Source organism: Fukomys damarensis, unplaced genomic scaffold (assembly GCF_012274545.1).
Source record: "Fukomys damarensis isolate Sample0158 unplaced genomic scaffold, DMR_v1.0_HiC HiC_scaffold_37, whole genome shotgun sequence".
NCBI classification, from domain to species: domain Eukaryota; kingdom Metazoa; phylum Chordata; class Mammalia; order Rodentia; family Bathyergidae; genus Fukomys; species Fukomys damarensis.
In genome coordinates, this window is record NW_022900949.1 from 4,265,496 (window position 1) to 4,289,189 (window position 23,694).

General features: G+C 38.4%; 3 protein-coding genes across 3 annotated transcripts in view; 1 reads left to right on the forward strand and 2 right to left on the reverse strand.

The window, feature by feature from the left end:
* The window catches only part of LOC104876918 (olfactory receptor 7G3), a 60,993-nt gene that overhangs the window by 19,836 nt on the left and 17,463 nt on the right, over positions 1 to 23,694 (reverse strand).
* Positions 3,613 to 4,785, forward strand: LOC104876916 (olfactory receptor 7G2-like). The gene has a single exon (XM_010645153.1). It carries the CDS (start codon positions 3,613 to 3,615, stop codon positions 4,618 to 4,620), a length of 1,008 nt encoding a protein of 335 aa, XP_010643455.1. The 3' UTR covers positions 4,621 to 4,785.
* On the reverse strand, positions 17,753 to 20,132 carry LOC117284516 (olfactory receptor 7E24-like). Its single transcript, XM_033759839.1, has one exon. The coding sequence runs from the start codon at positions 18,789 to 18,791 to the stop codon at positions 18,156 to 18,158; it is 636 nt and encodes a 211-aa protein (XP_033615730.1). The 5' UTR covers positions 18,792 to 20,132; the 3' UTR covers positions 17,753 to 18,155.

Here is a 23,694-nt window from a genome sequence, read left to right on the forward strand (position 1 = left end):
ATATAGAGAGATTTCTTTAACTGAAATACCGAATAGTTTCTTTGCTGTGAAAAACTATAATAGTACACAGGATCCTAGTGAGATAATTAATAATGTGAAATAGGAAGTAAAGGGCTAAAGGTGTAGGGCAAGTGGGAAGGGTGGGGGAAAGGTAATAAGGGAGATGGAAAAAATATGAGAAACTGAAAAAATTGAAACAAAGTGTTTGTAAATGGGGAGGGGAGGAGGGGGTAAAGGGAGGGCAGGGACAAGAGGAAAAAATGAGAATCAAGACCTATTATGTAAAGGTACAGAATCCCAATGATGAATGTAACTGTATTGTATACCTGGATTGTACCAATAAACTCAATTAAAAAAGCATATTAGAGTTTTCTGTGCTAATTTTAAAGAATTAACATTAAATTTTAGTGAACTTCATACTGTACAAGAAAGAAATACACCTGAGTGTCGCATTTTTCTGCTATTTAGCTCACACACCCAATTACATTGTTGATACCCATGTTTAGACTATATTTTCACATTTAATATACAGACTAGGCTTCTGGATACCGTGAAGTAGATGGCGAATTATTAATTTTAATTCGTAAATAAAAAGCAATGGTGCTCCGAATTAGGGAAGTGTCTTGTGCTTTGTTCAGTCAAAGTCCCTGAGCGGAGATGAGCAGGAACAACAGAGATGAGTGAGTGGGGCTCAGTGGGGCTCCAGGTTCAGAGAATCACCCATCCCGACCCATCGGTTCCACAGCTTTGGGCCTTCCGGGAGAATAATCATAGAAACAACAGAATAATGGAACCTTTGGATATTGAATGCCCCACGGATATAATGTCTGCAGGGGCCAGCCAGGGGAAACGTCACAAAACATTACTGCTCCGATGAGAAAGCAACCATTGAACCTCCTCCCATCAATGACACTTCCCGTCCAGTATCTGCTTTTCCTGAGGACACATCATCCATCCGCAATATTCATGTACAACGATCAACCGTCTTCAATACTCAGGTATGACGTTCAGCATCATTCACCTTGAAACCAGACAGGAAACATGCAATCCTTCAACTGATAATCTAGAAATGAGGCTAGACCACTTAAGTGTTTCATTCTGGGACAGAAAGCAAAAAGGGTACACTTAGGTTAATGAGAAAAATGCCCCGTGATTCTGCTGTCAACGCTTTCAAAGTTGATACAATGTCGTAAAATGAGATGTGACCAAAATACGATGACTGCTTTCATTTATAAAATTCAATACAGTGAAAGACACATTGCCACCAATCCCCTTCAAATTACTCCTTCCTTCAAATACACTTAAACCACTTTAAAGTTTTTAATGTTTTGAAAATGTTATTAGCACGTCTGCGAACGATTACATTCCTCTTAAGAGTGGGCACATGTACATAACACATCTTATTTTTTTTTTTTTGTCTCCAGTGCTTCCCCCTTTTACTTGGTTGTCTTCTAATTTCAAAGTATCTGTCTCCCTGGTGCTATTGTCTAATTTTCATTTTGTTCTTTAGTTGATTTATACTTTAGGTTTCTCTTATAAGAGAAAGCAAATGGCATCTAAATTTGTGTTTCTGATGTATTTCCCTCAATATTATGGTCTTAAGGTGCATCACACAAAAAAATCAAATAATAAATTTTGATGAGGTCGTATGGGAAAACAGAACCTTTTTACATTGTTGGTAGCAATGTAGGCTGGTATAACCGCTGTGGAAATCAGTATGTAGGTTCATCAAAAAGCAAAAACTAAAAATTCCATTCAACCCAACTTTTCTTCTTCTGTCGATTTCCAAAGATTTAAAGACATCATATTACAGTGATCCGTGCACACCCATGTTGATAGCAGCACGATTCACAATAATTAAATCTTAGAAAAGGTCTGTATGTCCATCAGCAGGTGAATGGATAAAGAAAATATGATATTTATCTCCCCATCCCTGGAACTTTCTGAAGCACTTCCGGAAGCCCTCTTTACTGATTCTCTTTATGAGGTGTGATCACAAAAATACAGTGAATATTGCTACCAAGTGCCATCCAACTGAATGGCAAGCTCTGGAAGCAAAACAAAACTATGCTGTGTCCTCATACCCTTACTCACAAGATCAGGCAGTGAACAATTTCTGGCTTTGCCCAAACTCAAAATGAACACAAAAGATGAATGGTTTCTGGTAGTCATTAACCTATGGTTTTTCTATAAAATGGAATGCTACTTGGCCATGAAGAATGAGAAAATAGACTCATTCATAGGAAAATGGATGCATATTGAGGTCATACTCCTAAGTGAAATAAAGAAGTCACACACGTGTAAATGCCAGATAGTTTCTCTGGTGTGAAAAACTATAACTGTACATAAGATCCTAATGGTATAATTGACAACGTGAAATAGGAAGAAAAGGGCTAAAGGTGCTGGGGAAATGGGAAGGGGAGGGGAAAGGAAATAAGGGAAAAGAAAAAATATGAGACAAGGAAAAAACAGAAAGAAAGTATTTGTAGGGCTGGGGATTTAGCTCCGCAGTGGCCTGCCTTGCAAACACAAGGATTCGAGTTCAATCCCCGGTACCAAAAAAAAAAAAAAAAAAGAAAAAAGTATTTGTGAATAGGGAAGGGAGGAGCGGGTGAAGGGAGGACAGGGGTAAGGGGAAACAATGAGAACCAAGACCTGTCATGTAAAGGTACAAGATCCCAATAACTGTACCGTATACCTAAAATGGACCAATCAACTCAATGAGAAAAAACAAAGGAAGATGAATGGTTTGAATTAATGTGGCATACTGAGGCAGGTATGGCAGTGGAATTAAACACACTCAAGAAATAGAACAAAATGTGTATTTAAAAGGAGGGGTAATGTTTTGAAGATGAGTACTGGCAATGTAAGTTTCACTGTAATGCACTTTTCAAATTTAAAGCCGTCTCTGTATTTTTTATCATACTTTATATGTTTGCACTGATGCCCATTAGCCGCTCATTTTGCTGGACGTTCGCTTCTCCAAAGATACATCCTAGCCCAATTTCCTTCAGAGAAAAATTGGCCTTTTTTCAAGAATAATGACTTTTTAAAAATTAATTTCATTGGTATGTTTTGGGGATACAACATAATGACCTGCATCATTGGAAATTTGTACCTTTACATAATCCATCTTGGTTCTTATTCTTTCCCATTCCCCTGCCCTCCTTCAACCCCTCCACCCCTCCTTATAAAGAAGGATAAAAAAGAATAATAGATAATGCAAAATATGAGGAAAAGGTCCAAAAGAGAAGGGAAAGTGGGAGAGGTTGGGAAAGGAAAGAAGGGAATGGAATTAATATGAGGGAAGGAAGAAATGGAAACAAAGTCTTTGATATTTATAAAATAATTTTACATTCAATTTTTTGTGTATGTGATAGGAAGAGAAATTTGTGAGTGTGATACTCATTAGAGCTCCCATAAACAAATTCCTCACAATGGAAGTGTTAGTAACAAATTTATTTACCCACAATTATGAAAGTAAAATTCAAAAGATCAAGAAAAGCATCCATGGGATGATATTCTAGCACATTACTCTGTCATTTGTAGCTTTTACTGCTCTATATATTTTATTATCTTTTCATTACTTCTTTCAGATCAGATCATCAACACATGGAATCTAGAAACCAAACAGCTGTCTCAGAATTCTTTCTCCTGGGACTGACAGATGATCCAGAACTTCAGCCTCTCATCTTCAGCCTTTTTCTTTCCATGTACCTGTTCACTATCTCTGGAAACCTCATGATCATCCTTGCTGTGAGCTGTGACTCCCACCTTCACAACCCCATGTACTTTTTTCTCACCACTCTGTCCTTTAATGACATATGTTTAAGCACAACGTCAGTCCCACACATGTTGGTGAACATCCAAACACAGGATCAGAGCATCTCTTACTCAGGCTGCCTCACCCAGGTCTGTTTAGTGTTGGTTTTGGGTAACTTTGAAAGTTGTATACTTTTGATAATGGCCTATGACCGCTATGTAGCCATCTGCCACCCACTTAGGTACACAGTCATTGTGAACCCACGCTTATGTGTTTTGCTGAGCCTACTCTCCTTGTCTATCAGCATTACGTATGGTCTACTCCACAGTCTATTGTTACTGAGACTGTCCTTTTGCACAGACCCCCAAATCCCCCACTTTTTCTGTGAACTTGCACAAATTATCAGACTCACTTGTTCTGATACTTTCATCGATAACACAGTAATCTACGTGGCAGCTTGCATCTTTGGCGGTGTTCCTGTGTTGGGAATCATGTTGTCTTATATTCCCATTGTGTCATCTATCTTGAGAATGCCATCAGCAGAAGGAAAGTATAAGGGTTTTTCTACCTGTGGCTCTCATCTCTCTGTGGTCACCTTGTTCTACGGGACAGGCTTGGGGGTGTACATTAGCTCTTTAATAACCGATTCATCCAAAAATGCTGCCGTGGCTTCAGCGATGTATTCTGTGGTCCCTCAGATGATAAACCCCTTTATCTACAGTCTGAGGAACAGGGACATGAAGGTAGCTTTGCGGAAGCTTATTGCTAGGATAAATTCTCTTTCAGTGTATCATATGCTGACCTGTACGCATACTGTATTGAGAATAAAATGTTCCCGGTTAATAAAATGTCACTAAGTAGAGTGATCAGAAATGCAATGTTCAAGTATATTACATTACAGATTCAAACACCACCTTGCTTTTTATTCAGTCTGTGATGTGTGCAACATGATTTCATTTGTAAATATACTTTCTCCTTCTGTTCCCTGAAGGAGAGTCTGTAGAAAGACTCTAGTGTGTAATCTTTTTTTAAATTTGGATGTGCTTGTTAAAGCAAGCTGCAGCAGGAAATGTGAATAGGAGCAAAATTTAAAAAAAAAAAAAAACACCTATCACTACATTTTGAAAATAGCTTCCTCCTGATCAGATGGTATGGTCTTCAGAATTATATCCCAGTATTAATCCTCTTGGAAAGGGAAGCAGTGGAATTTCATACCTTGAGAAGTTAATGTTGGGACCTGATACTGGCAAACTGTTTGCTTCTGAGGTAAAACTTTTATCTGATTTTTTTCCATAAATGGCCGGATTAAATGACAATGAGTTGAGGTGATTGTGAAATTCACCAGTGAAAATGTTTTCAATGTTAACAAGAAAAAGAAACCTCCACTAAGATGACTAAGAGAATTGCCTTTTATTACAAGGTCTTCCAAGGCAGGGAAGCTAATAGAAAACAATAATACTTAATGCATTCTTCTGTGAAAGTTGTCACCCTGGTCTGTTGGTAACCTGGGTCACCAAGTGACTGCAGGAAGTGTGTGTGTCAGGTATCACACTCACTCTGGACATCAGAGAAAGAAAACTGCATGACCTTCTCTTGGTTCCTTCCATGGGTCAACCAGACTCCATCTCTGTGGTGTATTAAACGGTGGTCCTCAATACATCTTCAGATCCTGTCCCACTGTCAGGATGTGGGTCTAGTTTTAATCTTTGATAGGCTGAAATCGAGTTTTTCCAACACCATTTATTAAAGAGGCTGTCTTTCCTCCAGTGAGGGTGTTTTGCTCCTTTGTCGAAGATGAGGTGGCTGAGTGTGTCTCGAGTTGTGTCTGCAACTTCTAATCTATTTCAATGATCCTCAGGTCTGTTTCTATACCAGTACCACGCTGTTTTTCTATTACAGTGAGCACTGTCTTATTAGGATGTGTTTATAATACATACTAAATATATTTACCTTGGAAAATGGGACTACTTACATACTGTACCATAGTCATTTTCATCTTTCCTACTACTTTTTTTTTCTTTTTTTCAGCTTTAATTGAGTTTATTGGTACATTTTAGGGATACAGCACAGTTACATTCATCGTTGGGATCTTGTACCTCTACATGACAAGTCTTGATTCTCATTTTTCCCCTTACCTCTGCCCTCCCTTCACCCCCTCCTCCCCTCCCCAACTCTCTTGCCCTCCTCTCCTTCATTTCCCTAAACTTCCTCCCATCTTACAGAATCTCACTGATTCCTATCATCTTTTAAAAAAAAATTTTGGGCTTTACATTGCTTACACTTTAGGTTTCACATATTAGAAAAATAGCATGACGTTCATACTTCTGTTTCTGACGTATTTCATTTGGCATAATGGTCTCAAAATCCATCTGTTTTCCAAAAAATTACTCAAATATATCCTTCCTTATACTGGAATGGCAGAATTTAGTTTTTTGTTTTCCACAGATGCAGAGCCTAAAGCAGGGCTTGTGCTTTCAGCAATTTTCTGTCTTGTGTATGGTCATGAAAGAGTGAATTAGTGAAACAAAAGATGTCAGGGAAGGTATTTAAGGAATTTTGGGGTCATAACTAGAAAGTAGCTTCTACACGTTGAATGTGTTGGGAGCCAAAGCGCATCATGCTGTTAGTCCCACTGAGAAGCAATAGAAGTTATCCATAACCCCTGAAGGCATTACTGAGCAGTATGAAGGGTAACTATATGCTTCTGGGTCAAAATAGCATCTACCATGTTTAAAGCCATTGTTTTCAAAATTACCATAATTAGATGATATGATGGTATCAGATGATTGTAACATTTTTGAAACTTGTAGTTCAAGATGGCCGCTCTCCTAAAAAGAAAAACTATACTATTAATAGTCTCAAAAAATAAAGAAAGCTCCATTTTTTCCTAGGATTTCAAAAGCACTGGAACAGAGCAGCATTTAATTCACTTCTCCTGAAGTGGACCCATTCTAGTAATGTTTCTCCTTAACATTCCCAGGTGATGACAGCTAATCCAGTGGTCACCTCCAGACCCAACGAAAGGAATAAGAAACTGAGCACCTGTTTCAGGGTGACTGGATAAGTACATTGTCCAAAGATCAACTGGATTATATCTCTGTGTCAGTCTGAACGGTGGCATTTAAAACACCACCTTCATTTGTGTTTAACTTAAAGGATAAATGGGAGACTCCTCTTTTCGCTGCAAAGGGAAATTTTCAGAAAGAGGAAAATTTAATGGAATATTCAAATGAGCTTTCTATAGAGTCACACATTTCTTTATGACACAGAATAGAGAACACAGCGCAAAGAGAGTGTTGCAGTAACCGTAGAGACAGGAACTGTGCTGATGTAGCCAGCGTTTGAATGTCAGAAGTGGATCATTCTTTCTCCACACGACTATTATTTTCATAGGACACAGAAGCATTTTCAACACCTCCGTTGGTATTCCTGTGCAGTGCTTTGCATAGATGTACTTCTGTTTGACCTCACTCAAGTTCAGACTTTGCGCGTGAATGCCACAGCTTTCTGTTACTGTCATTCTGTTTTGCAGTCCATTGTGTTGTTGGTTGTAGAAGATTTTCTTTGACTGGTAAAGCTCTCTCTATTAATATTATCTATGCTGGAATCAAAACATAAAGAGCATGTTGAGTGCTGATGTAAATTTGTTCCTTGTTTTTTCTGCCACTCTGAACGAAGTTGTTGGAACAGTCGGCTCCATGTCCTCTAAGGAAGGTGGCTTCAGGTTTGGTGGCCCGGTCAGGAGTTTGTACAAGTTATAAGGATGCCATGGACTTTTCTTTCAGCACTCCAACAAAAGGGGAAAGAGATTATTTTTCACTTGGGGTAGAACTGTTAATATAGATGCGTGGTATCTAATTTTGCATAGTTTCAAAGTGGAACATACATTTTTTTTTTTTTTACTTAATTCTGGGGATTCACATCATTCCCTGAATATTTTAATTTACCCTGAAATTTCATGTGTGTAAAATATTATTTCCTTACTTTATGTTTCACTTTTTACAAGGTTATGACTCCTGTTCCATATTATGGAAGGAGAGAGGCCACTTAATTTCCTCCCTTGATGAATATGTGTTTCTGGTATCTCCATCTCATCCAAAAAAAAAACCTCAACTTTGAGATGTTTGGCCCTTCCCATCCAACCAAGAGCCACAAACTTGAAATTTTCATACAGTTATTCCCCCTTCTGGTGACTCCAGCTATCATATTTCTCCCGATGATGTAAATATAAAGCTTATTTTAGTCCTCCCATCCCTGTGTCCCTCAGAACTTACTTGGTTATGATGTATGTCTTCTTGGTCATGATCAAGGACTACAGATACAATGAACTACCTCTGCCAGCTGTCCAGTGATGGCTCAAGTCCACTCCTCTGTGTTGATGGGAATACAGTAGCAGACAGGAGGCTCTTGTGTACAGAATCCTGGGAGGGGCAGACACAGGTCTGGAGCCAGTGGACCAGAGCCATCCTACTGAAGGGCTGGAGACACAGAATGGATACGTGCTACAGCGTGGCCTTGGGGATGGAATGCACAGAGCTCATGATTAACATGTTGGCACACACTATCCTCATCTCTAAGGACTTCCGAATTTTAATAGAGGAAGAAATACAGAAAGTAAATTTTCTCAAAGGCTTTGGGCTGCTCAAGGGAAAACCCATGTGCCTGTGTACTATTGATTCTTTCTTTTATAAAGGCCAATATGATTTTTACTTGCATGTTTTATTTTGCTAATATTTACATTTTAAAGAGTTACTATTTTAGCCGTTTTAAGCGCATGGTTTGGTGGCATTAGTTACATTCAGATAATTGTGCAACCATCGCCACTATCTGTCTCCAGAATGATTTTGTATTTCCTATTTAAATCTGTTTCCATTTTATAAATCACCCCGCCCTCTGTTTTCCAGAGGTAGTGACCACGTCACGAAACACAATGCTATGTTGAAGACGTCAAAGTTCAAAAGTAATGTGGCTCTGAGGGTGCAGAATAATTTTCCACTCCAGATGTTGCTTGTCAGTTTCCTTTTCAACTCACATCCCAAATGGTCTTGAGAGTACACTGTTCATCCAGGTTGCTTAAGCAGGAGATTTGTAATGTCCTGCTCCTCAGATTACATGTGATGGGATTAAAATGCGAGGAGGCACATGAAAGGTATACTCCCTTGGCTACTCTAGTAAATAGCCAAATTGCTTGGGGGGGGCCCTCAGGTGTAAAAGGTGTGATCCCTCTTATCCATTGAGGGGACATTAAGAATGATGTAGGATATTATTGCAAGAGAAAAGGATCATGATATGGGAATAAACAAAAATGATTCTAAAGAACCTCATCATAATACAGGTAAAGTTGTAGCAACAGATAAGATGAAGGACTCAAGATACACAGAGAAAGTTGGCACTTTCTGTATTCTTCAAGTAGGCAATTGTAAGGACAGCAAATTGTACAGCTAGGAGACCCAGAAAACAACCAAAATTGAGCCTAAAACTAAGAAGCCAAGCAGCTGAGAGTTTACAATGGCTCTGCAACAGATGTCATTAACTAATAAAGAAGGCAACAGATGCCCATTGACTAATAATGAGCCATCACAGTCAGAAGCATACCATCCATCAAAAAAAAAAAAAAAAAAAGATTTGTATTTGACGGCCCACATAAAAGACAAATCTACTGTCAGTTAAGATGTCCACAGTCATCTTTGAGGCTGTGATGGAGATGAAACAGATGTCAGTGGAGGGTAAGTTGGAGAGGAAGAAGTACACGGGGGTGTGGAGGTGGGAGTCAGAGCTGACGGCCAGGATGATGAGCAGGTTCCCAAGCACTGTGACCAGGTACATGGACAGGAACATTCCAAAGAGGACAGGCTGCAAATGCGGATCATCTGACAATCCCAGGAGAAAACATTTTGCAGTATTGGAGACATTTTCTAACCTTATGGTTCCTAAGCACCATGACCAGGGACATGGACAATAACAGTCTAAAAAGCATGGTCTGTATGCCTGGATTTCTTCAGAGACCTAGTTGATCAAATTGCATTAGATTATGTGGTTCTGTATTGTATGGGCCCTTTTTGCAAAATATAAGGGATTTGAAGAACAAACAAACAAGTAGAGCAGTACATATTACTGTCATTATTTTGAATTCAAGAAACTCAGGAGTCTTAACACTTGAAAATCTTCAAACTACATCCCAAGAAGACCTCATTACCTCTACAAAATACTTTGGCTGTGGCAAGGCCATCACTCTCCAAACTTTTCATCACCAAGTTCTATACTACTTTTGCTAAACATACCTATGCTAGAAACTGCAATAGTTTAGGTGTTGAATGTCCCCCAGAGGCCCAAATTAAAGGCTTGATATCTCGAGTGGTGTCCCTGGAAGTGGTGAAGGCGTTAGGAAGTGTGGCACAGTGGGTGGTCTCCATGTCCTAAACAGCACAACACCAAATAAAAGCCCAGGCTCTGATGGCTTCACTGCTGAGTTCTACAATACATTTAGAGAACAACTACTGACACTACTGTTTAAACTCTTCAATGAAATTGAAAGAGAAGCAATGCTTCTAAATTGATCCCTGGAAGCAAATATCACTTTGATTCTAAAACCAGGGAAAGACCCAACTAAAAAAGAGAAGTACAGGCCAATCTCCTTAATTAATATAGATGCAAAAGTTCTCAATAAGATACTGGCAAACAGATTACAGAGGGTCATCAAGAAGATTATACACCCTGACCAAGATGGATTTATCCCACGGATGCAAGGATGGTTCACCATACATAAACCAATAAATGTAATACACTGTATTAATGGAATCAAGGACAAAAACCATATGATCCTCTCAGTAGATGCAGAAAAAGCATTCCACAAAATTCAACATCCATTCATTATAAAAGCCCTACAGAAAATTGGAATAGATGGTCTTTATCTCAACTGGATAAAGGCTATCTATGAAAAGCCAGCATCATACTAAATGGTCAAAAAATGAAAACCTTCAGGCTAAAATCACGAATGAGACAAGGTTGTCCACCATCACCACTCCTATTCAATGTAGTTCTGGAAACATTAGCCACAGCAATTAGACAAGAGAAAAAAAATAAAAGCAAGGAAGGAAAGGAAGAGTTGAAACTGTCATCATTTGCTGATGATATGATACTCTACATAGAAGACACAAAGAACTAAGCCAAAAGACTTCTAGACTTGATTGACAGATTCAGTAGAGTAGCTGGATACAAGGTAAAAACTCAAAACTCAGTAGCCTTCTTATACACAGATAACAGTCTCACTGAAAGTCAAATTAGGGAAATAATCCCTTTTACAATAGCATCCCAAAAAATGAAATACCTAGGAATCAATCTAACAAATGAGAGAAAAGACCTCTACACTGAAAAACACAGCAGTCTAAAAACAGAGATTGGAAAGGATATAAGAAAATGGATGATGAATGCAAATGTACTGTATACCTAAAATGTACCAATAAATTCAATGAGAAAAAAAAAAGAAAATGAAAAAACAGAAAATGCCCCGAAACCTCCAAAATTGTGAACCAGAAGGCAACTTCTTTCTTTGTGAGTTCCTTATCTCAGATATTTGACTGTAGTAATAGGACGCTGGCTAACACACTCTATTGAAGAATATTGCTAGACCAAGAACACTAGAGAATTTTCTTTAAAATCCATGTTAGATAGACATGGTGAATGCTTATAATCCCAGCACTGTTAGAGGCTGAGGCAGGAGGATTTCAAGTTTGAGCACAGCCTGAGCAACTCAGTGGCTTAGCAAGAGCCTGTCTTAAAATGAAAAGGAATGGAAATGTAGTTCAATGCAAGGGCATTGTGTTCAATCCCCAGGACTGCAAATAAAATGAAAAATAAAACGAAGTGAAATGACCATATTAACAGAAATATATAAGGTATGATCAAAACACATATACAGTGAATTTTTAAATTTTAAAGATTAATCACATTTAAAGATACACCACCATTAATCCTTCCAAATAATGGTTCTGGCTTCAAACACACGCCTCCTATCATTCTGGCCACTTTCTGAAGCGGTTCTGAAAGTCTCCTGTTGTGTCCTTATGAGGTGGGATAAAAAATATGGTAAGTGCAGCTACTCAGTGCCATCCGGTGAAAACGTAGGACTGTAAAACTAATGTAAAGAACTACATAAAGGAAAGATAGTAGTAAACAGGGAGGCGAGGCAGACGTTTTGGAGATGTAAAAGAGGAACAGGTAAGGTGGGGGGAAAGGGTAGTGAAATCGATCAAGATGCGATATGTATATATATATATACCGATTTCCCCAAACAAACGTAATAGGAATGTATTGCAAACATATACCACCAAATACAAAAAATGTGTTTCTTTGTGTCTTCATCGACCTTATCCATCTGACCTGGGACCGTACATCTTCTGGCTGTCCCCCCAGATCAAAATTACTATGAAAGTTAAATGTTTTGAATCAATTCAGGACATCAAGGCGGCCACAATAGTACAAGTAAAATCATGAGAAAGAACTTCTAGGACTGCTTCAGAAAGTAGCAAACACACTGGGAAAAGTGTGGTCAAAGAAAGGGAGGAAGGGCTGTTCTGAGGAGAACTAAAACACATGTGTCCCTTACAGTAATAATTTAAACATTCACTGTACATTTCTGCAATACCTCATATTTTCTAATTTGAAGAAAATATTTGAAATAAGAAATAGTCCACTCTGGGGATTTAGCTCAGTGGTGCCACCACCTGCCTCGCAAGCACAAGGTCCTGAGTTTGATCCCTGGTACCACAAAACAAAAACCATAAAAGAAATAGACCGCTCTAACTTTTAGGAACAAAAATTTTGCCATGAAATAAAGACATTCTGAAATGTGCCTATGGTCCGCTCTAAAACAACAGCACAGATTCTCTTGGTTTAGGATGTTTATACGCACTCTGTAAGAGTTAAGGTCATGTCCCCAAGAATTGGGGTTGAAACATCACAATCACAGAGCATTTCTGCCTGACCATTTCACTCACAGTTCCTTGACATTCTGGTTCATCTGTGTCACAGGAACAAGTATTCATTCAAATGTAAGGATTGTCTTTTCAAAATCATTTAATATACAGTTCTGACCTTGTCTTCAGTGGACTTTGAATTTTGAGATGTTCATAGCTATGTGTCTGTTTGTCCAGTGCCACTGAGCAGGAGCAGGAAGATGGATTGCACACAGTGCCTCTGACAATAATTAAACAACCAGAAAACATCTCAAACCATTTTAAAAGCCTTTATTCACACAGGTTTCTTTGCATCTCTACCATACGATCATGGAAAAGCATACAGTGTTTGAGATCACTCTTTGCTATGTCTGTAGGGTTTTTCACTCCGCCATCCATACTTTTACATTAATACGTCTTCATTGTACAACTACGTTCAGCACATGAGGAGCTTCCAAACCAAGTCATAATTCAGCTCGAACATTTCCACGTCCATCATTCATGCTGTAGTGCTAGAATATCCTCTGACTTCAGCTATTAAGGTGACACAATTTTCACTGCTTTGTAAATTCACACAGTAATTTCACCCGAAAATGTAAAATAAAATGCAGAAATATATATATACCTCCATAGTTTTTTCATCTAATTAAAGTGAGATGTTCAACGCCCCTGACAAAAAGCCAGGCATGGTGGTGCACGCCTGTCATCCCAGCACTCGGGAGGCTGAGGCAGGAGGATCGCTGTGAGTTCGAGACCAGCCTGGGCTACATAGTGAGTTCCAGGTCAGTCTCAACTACGTAGTGAGACCCTATCTAAAAAACAAACAAACAAACAAAAACAAAAAACAAAAAACCCCCAAACAACAACAACAACAACAAAAGTGGGATGTTAATTCAATCTAACATAAAAACTGGTAAAAAAAAAAACATGATTGCAAAATGTTTGAAATATCTTAGACCAGGTGGCTCTCTGCCCTGCTGCGTCAATGTATTTATTGGGGAACATTTAAACATGTAGTGGTGGTGTCAGAATAGCATAGAATGGGTTTATTTTTAAATTTTTTGTCAATATATGTGTGAAGTGGGGACCTGGTCCATGTACATAACACACCCTATACTCTTCCCCACCACTCCCTTTTGGTATAGTCAGATTCATTTATTTTTCTTATAAATCCTTATAAAACTAATGATCATGTAACTAGACGATTAGCGGGACAATGTATAAAACACAAAAGAAAAGTATACTAAATCAAGGCACGTTTTTAGATACTTTGTTCACACTGGATTGCAACAACTTTTTTCCTGTTATTTGTCTTTTATTGAACACTTCATTTTACATACTGAATTGCTCAGCTAAGAGAAATCCATATGATGCCTACATTTATAGGTCTGATTTACTTCATTTAACATTATGGTCTAAGGTGCACCTGTTTTCGCACAAATGACTCAAGTGTATCCTTCTTTATGGGGGAGTAGGACTTCGAGGTGTGTAAAAATGTCATTTTATTTATCCAGTCATCTGTTGATGGACATGGAGGCTGTGTCCACGATTTAGCTACTGTGACTTGTGTTGCTATAAACATGGGTGTGCACACATCACTGTGGTATGACGCCTTTAACTCCTTTGGAAGGACAGCTAGAAGGGGAGTGGCTGGTTTTAGTTTTAGTTTTTTGAGTAATCTCCATACTGACTTCCATGGTGGTGTTACCACTCTACACTCCTGCTGACCATGAAGTCCTGCAGTCCTGCCAGCAATGGTCATTGGTTGATTTCTTGATGGTAGCCATTCTTTCTGCAGTGACATAAAAATCTCAGTGTTGTCTGGATTTGCCTTTCTTGAAGAGTATGTGGTTTTTAAACATTTTTTTTCATGTATTCATTGGCAATTTATACTTCTTCATCTGAGAAATGTCTATTCATTTAAGATGCCCATTTTACGGTTAGGTATTTAAATTTGAGATAAGCCAACTAAGCCAGGGAGATATCCAAGAAGTGGTACAGCTGGGTCGAGTTGGACTTCCATTTTTTCAATTTAGAGGACTAAACATACTGGTTTCTGTACTGGTTGTACCAGCTTACATTTTCACGAACAATGTAGAAGGGTTTCTTTTCTCCGCACAATCTCATCAGCATGTACTGTTTCTTGAGATCTTGGGAGACATTCTTTCTGGAGGAAGATGGAATCTCTTTGCTGTTTTGTGTGCATTTCTCTAATGGCCCAAGATGCTGAGCATTTTCTCAGGTACATAATGGTGATTTGTATGTCATCATTGGAGAGATGTCATTTCAACTTTTTAATTGGATCATTTATTTTTTGGTGTAAAATTTTTTTTAGCTCTTTACATATTCTATATATATATTATTAGTCCCTTGTCCAAGCAGTAGCTGGTAAAATTTTTTCTCTTTCTCTATATTGTCTCTTCATTTGGTTGTTTCTGTTGGTGTGGAAACATTTTTAATTTGAAATAATCCCATTTTGGTATTATTTCTTGTGCGATCAAGATTCTGCTTAGAAAGCCCTTGTTTATGTCTCTGTCTTCAATAATTTTGCCTATTTTGTACTCCCTCATGATCAATGTTTTTGTTTTTATGTCTAGGTATTTGATCCATTTTCATATGATTTTAGTATGGGGTGAGGGATCTAGGCTTATTCTTTTACACACAGAATTGTGCTTTCTGATTAGAGACACAGAGTATCATGACAGATGATTCTCTTCCTTGTCACTCCAGGAAAAGAACACCTACTGACTGGCTTTTCTTTTGAGGTTCCTAGTAGAGCCCAGGGCAGAGTCACCACCGGCACTGACTACATCTGCAGAAGGCAGGGTGGCTACAGATCACAGCCAAACTCATAGAAAGGCTGGGTACATAATAACTGAAGACCAGTCTCTCACCTCCATACGTGATAACACGACATCTATTCAAATCCAACTCCATTTTGGTAAAAAGCCCAAGCAATTTCAAAATGAATATCAAATTTTTTTTCTCAGGTATGTTTTTGCTCGAGAACTTGGAAAGTGTTCTATAGTGTACCTGGGATACCTCAGGGGTTAATTCCTCTGAACCTGTGCTGAAATCATTCTGATAGCTAGGAAACAATTAAAATGATTATTACACTCTCAGAATTTTTTAGAGGGTGACAATTTAATCTCAATTCCTGCTTATTCCATTTATTATTTCTGTGACATAAGGACATTTATTCGTGTCTTTCAGACATTGAATTGGTATGTATCTGGATTTCTAGTTAATATAGCTGCATTACATATGGATTAAATATATAATTCTGGATCCTGATATGATCAATATGTGACAAATGCAGAAAATACTGGAAAGTAAGCGATATTATTGGTGTAATTAATTGTCACATTATTTTTATATTATCCTGTGACCCCAAGTTATGGCTTCCCCTGTTCTCTAGTAAGACATTTCACTGTACCACTGAATGAGTTAAATTTTAAACAGTTCCTAAGCCAAAGCAGAGGGTTGCTCCATCTCCTTCTATCTTTTTCATATTTATGAAAATATCTTCCAGGAATTTTGAGTAACTGAATGTGGGACTTACTTTTTTTTCAAATAACATTCCCTTTGCATCCACAGCACAGACACAAGTGAGTGCTATTTTATCTTATCTCTGATATTTGGGCTTGTCCTGGAAAGGTGGATAATACAGACATGATAAGCACAGGATAGGGAATTGATATGCTATGCTCAGAGATAAAAAAAATCTAATAATATTCAACAGAGATTTTAATCCTTAATGCCTGATCTCTGTAAGTAAAGGACAGCCTCTAGTGAGCTTAAATGACCGACGGTTACTCCTCTCCAGATATTCAGCATTTACTTAAGGACAAAAATGAAATGTGAAAATGTTGTGCGCATACCCACTTTTATAAGAGCACAGTTCATAATGACATTATTAAAATTTATTCAGCCTTCCCTACCTAAAAATGTAGCATATTTTATGTTGACATGTTTTGAGCCTTCGTCTTTGCCAAATAATTACGATTTTGTAATTATGGCTTGAACAGTATGCAGAAACTGTAAAACACAGCTCAGTACCTCGCTTTTAGGAAGCCTTCTATAATGCTTCACGATGCTGTATTTACTGACATCCTTTCTCATCCTTGTTGTAGCCTTCAGACTCCTTCTGGAGTACTTATGAGACGGTGTGGAGGGACCCATTTTCTACTGTAATGGGTCAGGCGTCCACCGGAAGTTGCAACAGTGCGGGAAGAAAGCAAAACGTTGAACTAGAAGTCTGGACTCCCACCACAACCAGAAACAAATGTAGCACCGTCCTTGTAGATTACATTTTACATGTGTTATCATCCCATCAAGTCACTTAGAATATTGTGTTTGTCTGATTAGCACGAAACACTTCCGATAGTCCTTGCTCCAACCATCACTTCCCTCAGCAGTCCCTGCGGGAGGCTGAATCTCGGCTGGGTGAAGGAGGGGTACGGCTCACCCCACTCTGCCCAGCTCCTCCTGCCAACCCAGACTCTGCCCTCAGATTTACCACAAATGCCATTTTAGGAGTTTCCTGTTGCAGACAAACGTGTCTGCAATACACAACTGCACATACAGTTATGAAGCCCACCGGAGAGGAACCGTCAAGCTGCAGGAAGGGCACATGCTGATTTTTTACTGTTACACAACATTGAAGATTTAAGGTACATAATTGAGAAGCAGCCAAAGCGATCTATCTTATCCAAACCTCTAGGAACTTCCTAATATTTCTGGAGGAAGAAGAAAAGCACAACATCTCCACAAAGGGCTCCTCTACTTTGGGAATGGATGTTGTTCATAATGTTCACTTGATTTGAGTTTTTTTTCCATTGAGTTAGTTTATTGGTACTTTTAAAGTATACAGTATAGTTACATTCATCATTGGCATCTTGTACCTACACATGACAGGTCTTGGTTCTCATTTTTTCCCCATTCCCCTGTCCTCCCTTCACCCCCTCCACCCTTCCCTATTTACAAAAAACTTTGTTTCCATCTTTCATTTTCTCATATTTTTTATTTTCCCTTATTTCCTTTCCCCTACCCTTCCCGCTTCCCCTACACCTTTAGCCTTTTTCTTCCTATTTCACATGGACTTGATATGAGTCTTTACATTTTAGAGAATCATCTGCATTTTGTTTACATTGCTTATGGTGGGAAAGCATAAATAGCAAGATTTATCATTTTAAGTATTTAAGCATATAGTACAATGGTATTCATTATATTTACATTGTTGTGAAATCATAAATATGCACCAATACAAGTATGTGTTATTCCCGGAAATTTTCCACACATTTTTTTAGAGTTCTTGTGCCTCTCTTTTCCGTCACTGTCTACTGTGCAACTTGCTGAGGAATTAAGCTTATAAATTACAAGCAGAGGCCAAGGATGCTGGAAGTGTAGATCTACAAGTTTGCATTTATTGCAATATTTCAACTGGTTGCACAGGTCCTAGAAAGCCTCTTCAGGGTGGTTTTAATGTCCTTATTCCTCAAGCTATAATTGAAGGGATTCAGCATAGGGGTGACCACAGTGTACATTACTGAGGCCACCGCACTCTTCCTGGGGGATGGCAAAGTGGCAGAACCAAAGTATTCTACAAGACCAGTTCCATAAAATAAACAAACAACTGACAAGTGAGACCCACAGGTGGAGAAAACTTTATACCTTACACCTGATGATGGGACTCTCAGAACAGAGGAAACAATTTTATAGTAAGAGGAGAGGATCCCTGAGAGGGGAAGAATGCCAAATAGGACACCAAGAAAATAAATAACCATATTATTTCTAAAAGATTCAGCACAGGCAAGATTCAGAAGTTGAGAGGGGTCACAGAAGAAATTGGAAATTTCTATGCCTTTGAAGTAGACAAACTGTAAGACAATCAAATTGTGGAGCTGTGAGTACAAAAGGCTAATCAGAAACGATACCAACACTAAGAAGTTACAGACGTGAGGGTTCATGGTGGCTGAATAATGCAGGGGGTGGCAGATGGCCACAAACCTGTCATAGGCCATCACACTCAGAAGCATGTCATCCATACATGCAAAAACAACAAAAAGAGACATCTGTGTCAGGCAGCCCACAACAAGTGTTTTATTGATGCACAATTGTCCAAGACTACTGTAGTCTTTAATGACAGGGAAGTAAAAATGTGTCTCATCCCAAGCAGTTGGGATTACCTTCTATATATGCATATTTTAATTTTTATCCATAAAAGTCTCTGTTATGGTCTATAAAAACCATAATGTTGTAGATGCTGTTAATTGGGATTCCGAGATTTCTATATCTATGACATAGAAAGAAACAGGAGAGTTATATTGTTTTGTCTCCATTTTGGGGGAGAAATTCCTGAAAGGGTTGGCAGGATGCACAAGAAAATAAAAAATGTTAAAGCCACAGTTATTATGAAGCTTTCCCTGAAACAAGGTAAGTTCTGTTCAGTGCTTCTATATTATATTTATGATGTTTCCTCTGTGGAAAGCACATATAAAGAATAAAAATGAAAAAAAAAAGAGTCATTCCTCATCTAATACAAAGCATAGTGACATACAGACAAAACATGACCATCACAATACAAACAGTAAATCAGTAACTTCAGGTTATGGAATATTTTGGTTGTATTAGGTATGATGACTAAATGAATTATTATTGACAATGTTTAAATTTCATTTTACACTTATTTTATACAGTCCTCACCTGTTACGTGCACAGACAGCACGCTCTGTCTATCCTAAGTTATATCAATTAAAATCCAACTCATGACAAAACTGAGGCCCAGAGGTATGAGCAACCTACCCTATGTCACAGAAACAATAAGTAGAGCTAGCAGCCTTAAACATACATTTCTCAGCAGCCTTAAACAAACATTTCTCAGTCTCTGGATCTGAATCAGTAAAGATTTTTAATCATTTTCTAACCTTCAGAAGGTTTTTAGTGGAAGTCCAGAACCTTTTACAATTTTACCCTCTTTGCAGATTGCGGACTATGAATCAAATAAGGGTGTGAGACTTTTTTTTTTTTTCACTTTTTTAGAAAGCAAGTAAAGGAGGATGAGCTTGGCAGCAAATATATGGAAATATATGGAAGGCAGGCAAGGGAAAGGTATGCTAGATGAATTATCATGAGCCTACCTCTTTTGTGATCACTGCCTATGATCTATGGATATCCTACCAACAGGTCATGCAGCAGGTAGCAACCACTGGGATCTTCCTGAAGGCCTCACAGAAAAGACTTACGAAGGGTGTGAAATGAATTGTTTGTGTTGTCAACAAAGCAGCCAAGATTCTACTGGCAAGAATTTCTTCTTTTATAATCAGACAACTCAATTCAAAAATAGCTTTACTCTATTACAAACTGTGCCGCTATAAACATGGGTGCGCATACATCACTGTGATATGATTCTTTTAGTTCTTTTGGCATGTGTAAATACTGAATAGTTTCTCTCGTGTGAATAAACTGTAATAATATATAAGATCCTAATAAGATTACTGACATTGTGAAATGGGAAGAAAAGGGCTAAAGGTATAGGGAAGGTGGGACGGGTAGGGGAAGGGTAATAAGGGAAAAGAAAAAAATGTGAGATAATGAAAAGATGGAAATAAAGTATTTGTAGATGGGGAGCGGAGGAGGGGTGAAGGGAGGGCAGGGGTAGGGGGAAAAATGAGAACCAGGACCTGTCATGGAGAGGTACAAGATCCCAATGATGAATGTGACTGTACTGTATCCCTAAAATGTACCAATAAACTCAATTAAAGAAAAAAAATAGCTTTACTCTTTTCTACTTAACAACATAGTCAAAGAAGAATAAATGTGAGTCATTTGTAGGTAAATTGATGCAACTTGAGCCCGTAATACTAAGTGAAATAAATCAGACACAGATCCCATCACATGGTTTCTCTCATTTGAGAAACATACAGTGTCAATAATTTAAAGGTAAAATAAAAATATGATAAGAAATGGGGAGATGGACTTCGTGGAGGTGGGAAGGAGATCTGAGGATGGGGAGAGACAGGAGGGAGGGGAAAAGAGAGGAAGCAAAAAGAGTCAAGACGCAGCATGTATATATACTGGGACCACACTGAAACACTGTTTCCAAAGGCTGTGATTCTTCCTTTTTTGTAAAATAATAATAATAATTGCACTTATGCCTAGAAAAAAAATGTAGAAAAAATTATACAGTGACACAGAACAGCTGAGAGCCTGGCACTTAGGCAGTCTTTGATGAGGGCCTCTTGACGTTACAGTGACTGTCTTACTCTTTCTCATCTTGTACCGTGGATGGCACCCACACATCGTAAACGCTTTTTAACACCTCTGGAAGGCCTCCGTTTCTATTATCAAGAAGAAGAATGGCTTTGGGAATTTGAGACTGTGTGGAAGGGAAGCTAAAGGCCGAATGGGATTTTTTTGAGAACACTCACCACAACCTAAAACAAAACCTTCACAGTCCGATTGCCTGAGATATCGCACACTGGCATCCTCCTGACTGTACAAAGTGCACATTTGACACCCGTCCTATAATGGGCAAGCAGGCTTCTGATAAGTCTTCCTCCATCCATCATGTCAGTCAGAGCTTACAGGGTTAGGCTGCATTTATGCTGGGTCATGAGCTAGAGCTAGGATCCAAGGCCCCTCCTTGGCCAAAGTCCTTGTCAAGGCTCAGGGGCTGCGCTCAGGATTTGGTATGAATACAATGTGCCTTAGGAACTCCTGACACAGAAAATCACAGAGGAGGCATGGAGCGTTGGCCCTGCTGGGACCACCCATGTGCAGGTCTGGAGGCGCAAGCTGATTATTTTCTATAATGAGATATTAGAAGTTCCATGCACAGAGCTCGTAATTAGCCAAATTGGTGCAACTCTCTAAATACTTCTCACATTAATGAAAGAGGAAGAAAAGAAAAAGTACATGCCCCTTTCATATTTTGGGGATCTTCATCTAGCAAGGAGGAATCTGATGTGAACTATTTATTTTCTTTGTTTCTTATAAAAATAAGATACAGCTGCATTTCATTTCTAATGCTTACTATCTTAAAATATAAATACCACAAATTACCATTTTGAGCATTTTTAGTTATACATTTCAGGTACATTGAATATGTTCATATTGTTACGCAGCCATGAAACCATCCATCCCCCAAAACTATTTGTCTTCCCAAACTGAACATTTGTCCATATCTTAAATTTTCCCCATGGCTTCCTTAACCCAATCTTGTTTAGCGTATTATAATACTGTACGTGCTACGACAGAAACATGTCTGTAAGTGTACTCTCTGGTGGATTGGGGCAGGCATACACACTTGCGTTAACACCACAACCAAAACAGAACATTTCTACTACCTCTCACGAGTTACCTCAAGTCCCTTTCTACCTAGTTCTCACCCATCCACCTTCAACCCTAGGCAGCCATTGATCTGCTTTTATTACTGTATATTAGATGAAATTATTCAGTATGTATTTTATTTGTGTAAGTCTTACTTGACTTAGCACAGTACCTGTGAGAAGCATCCATGTTGCTGCTTGAACCTGTAGTTCTTTGCTGAGTAGTATTCCGCTGTATGAATATTCTATACTTGTTATCATTTTCCTATTGGCGAGGACCTGGTCTAGCTTTAGTTTGGGGCTGTGATGAAGAAAGTGGTTATGAACATTTATTTAAAAATAATGCTGTATGTGAAACACTATGAAGAATTAAAACCCATACACAACAAAAATACTGCAAACAAGGAGGCATGACATACATCTAGCTGTTTGATGTGCTGCCTTTTATAGTGTATATGTAGTGTACATTCCAGGTCATGAGATCAGACTGTTCTGCTGTGAAGCCTTCTCACAGTGTTTTTAACATCCCTGGTTCTGTCTACAGATGAAGGGAGTGAGCATAGTGGTGACTAAAGTGTAAATCCATGAGGCTTCTGCACCTATCCTGGGAGAAAAGGGCACAATGAAAAATTGTAGACTCCAAACTGATTCCAAAAAATTAAACAAAAAAAATGACAGATGAGACCCTTGTTTGTGAAAAGGGGATTCCCAGATGAAAATGGGATTCTTATGATGGAAGACCAATTTTCTAGTAAGATAAAAAAATTCATATGATAGGAAGGAAAGCAAATATGGTATCAAAGAAATAAATGACTAGGTGATTGATAAATTTATCTGAGCAGGCAAGATTCATAAGTTGAGAAGAGTCACAGATGAAATTAGAAATTTCCACATCCGGGAGAGAAACTGTAAAGCAAATTATACGAATGCAAATCCAAAAGCTTGAGCAGAAAAGACACCAAAAACAAGAAACCAAAGAGATAAGTGTTCATGACAAATACCAGAGAGGGTGACAGAAGGCCACATACTGATCAAAGTCCACAAAAATTGGAAGATTACCCTCAAGAGACCTATCTAAGTCAGGAAGCCTTTACAAGAGAAGATTTTGCTGGGATTTTGAATTTTTGCCACCATCTTACCATGGTTGTGATGAATCAGGTGTCAGCCAAGGACAGGTTGGAGAGAAACAAGTACATGGGGGGTGGAGGTGAAGTCAAGGCTGTTGGCCAGGATGATGAGCAGGTTCTCAAGCACCAGAACCAGACACATAAATAAAAACAGTCCAAAGAGAGTGGGCTGTAGTCTGAATCATCTCAGAGGGTCATGAGAAAGAAATGTGAAAGGGACACTGGAATTTGTGGTTCTATAGTTCATGGACACCATTAAGAAAACAAATACATTAGAAATTGGAAAAAACTAGCACCTAGACTCTACATATTTTGTTTACTTGTCTTTTCCTTTTTAAAGCTTAATAAAGCTTTAAAATATACTAATATTTTTGTGATACATAGTATTTGCATTTGCTTTGAATTAGTGTATACACACACACATAATCATTTTTGATACCCTTTTCTTCCCTCTTTTTCTCCTGCAATAATTCTCCATCATCAGAAATTCTACATCTCTATTCTTTTTTTTTTTTTTTTTT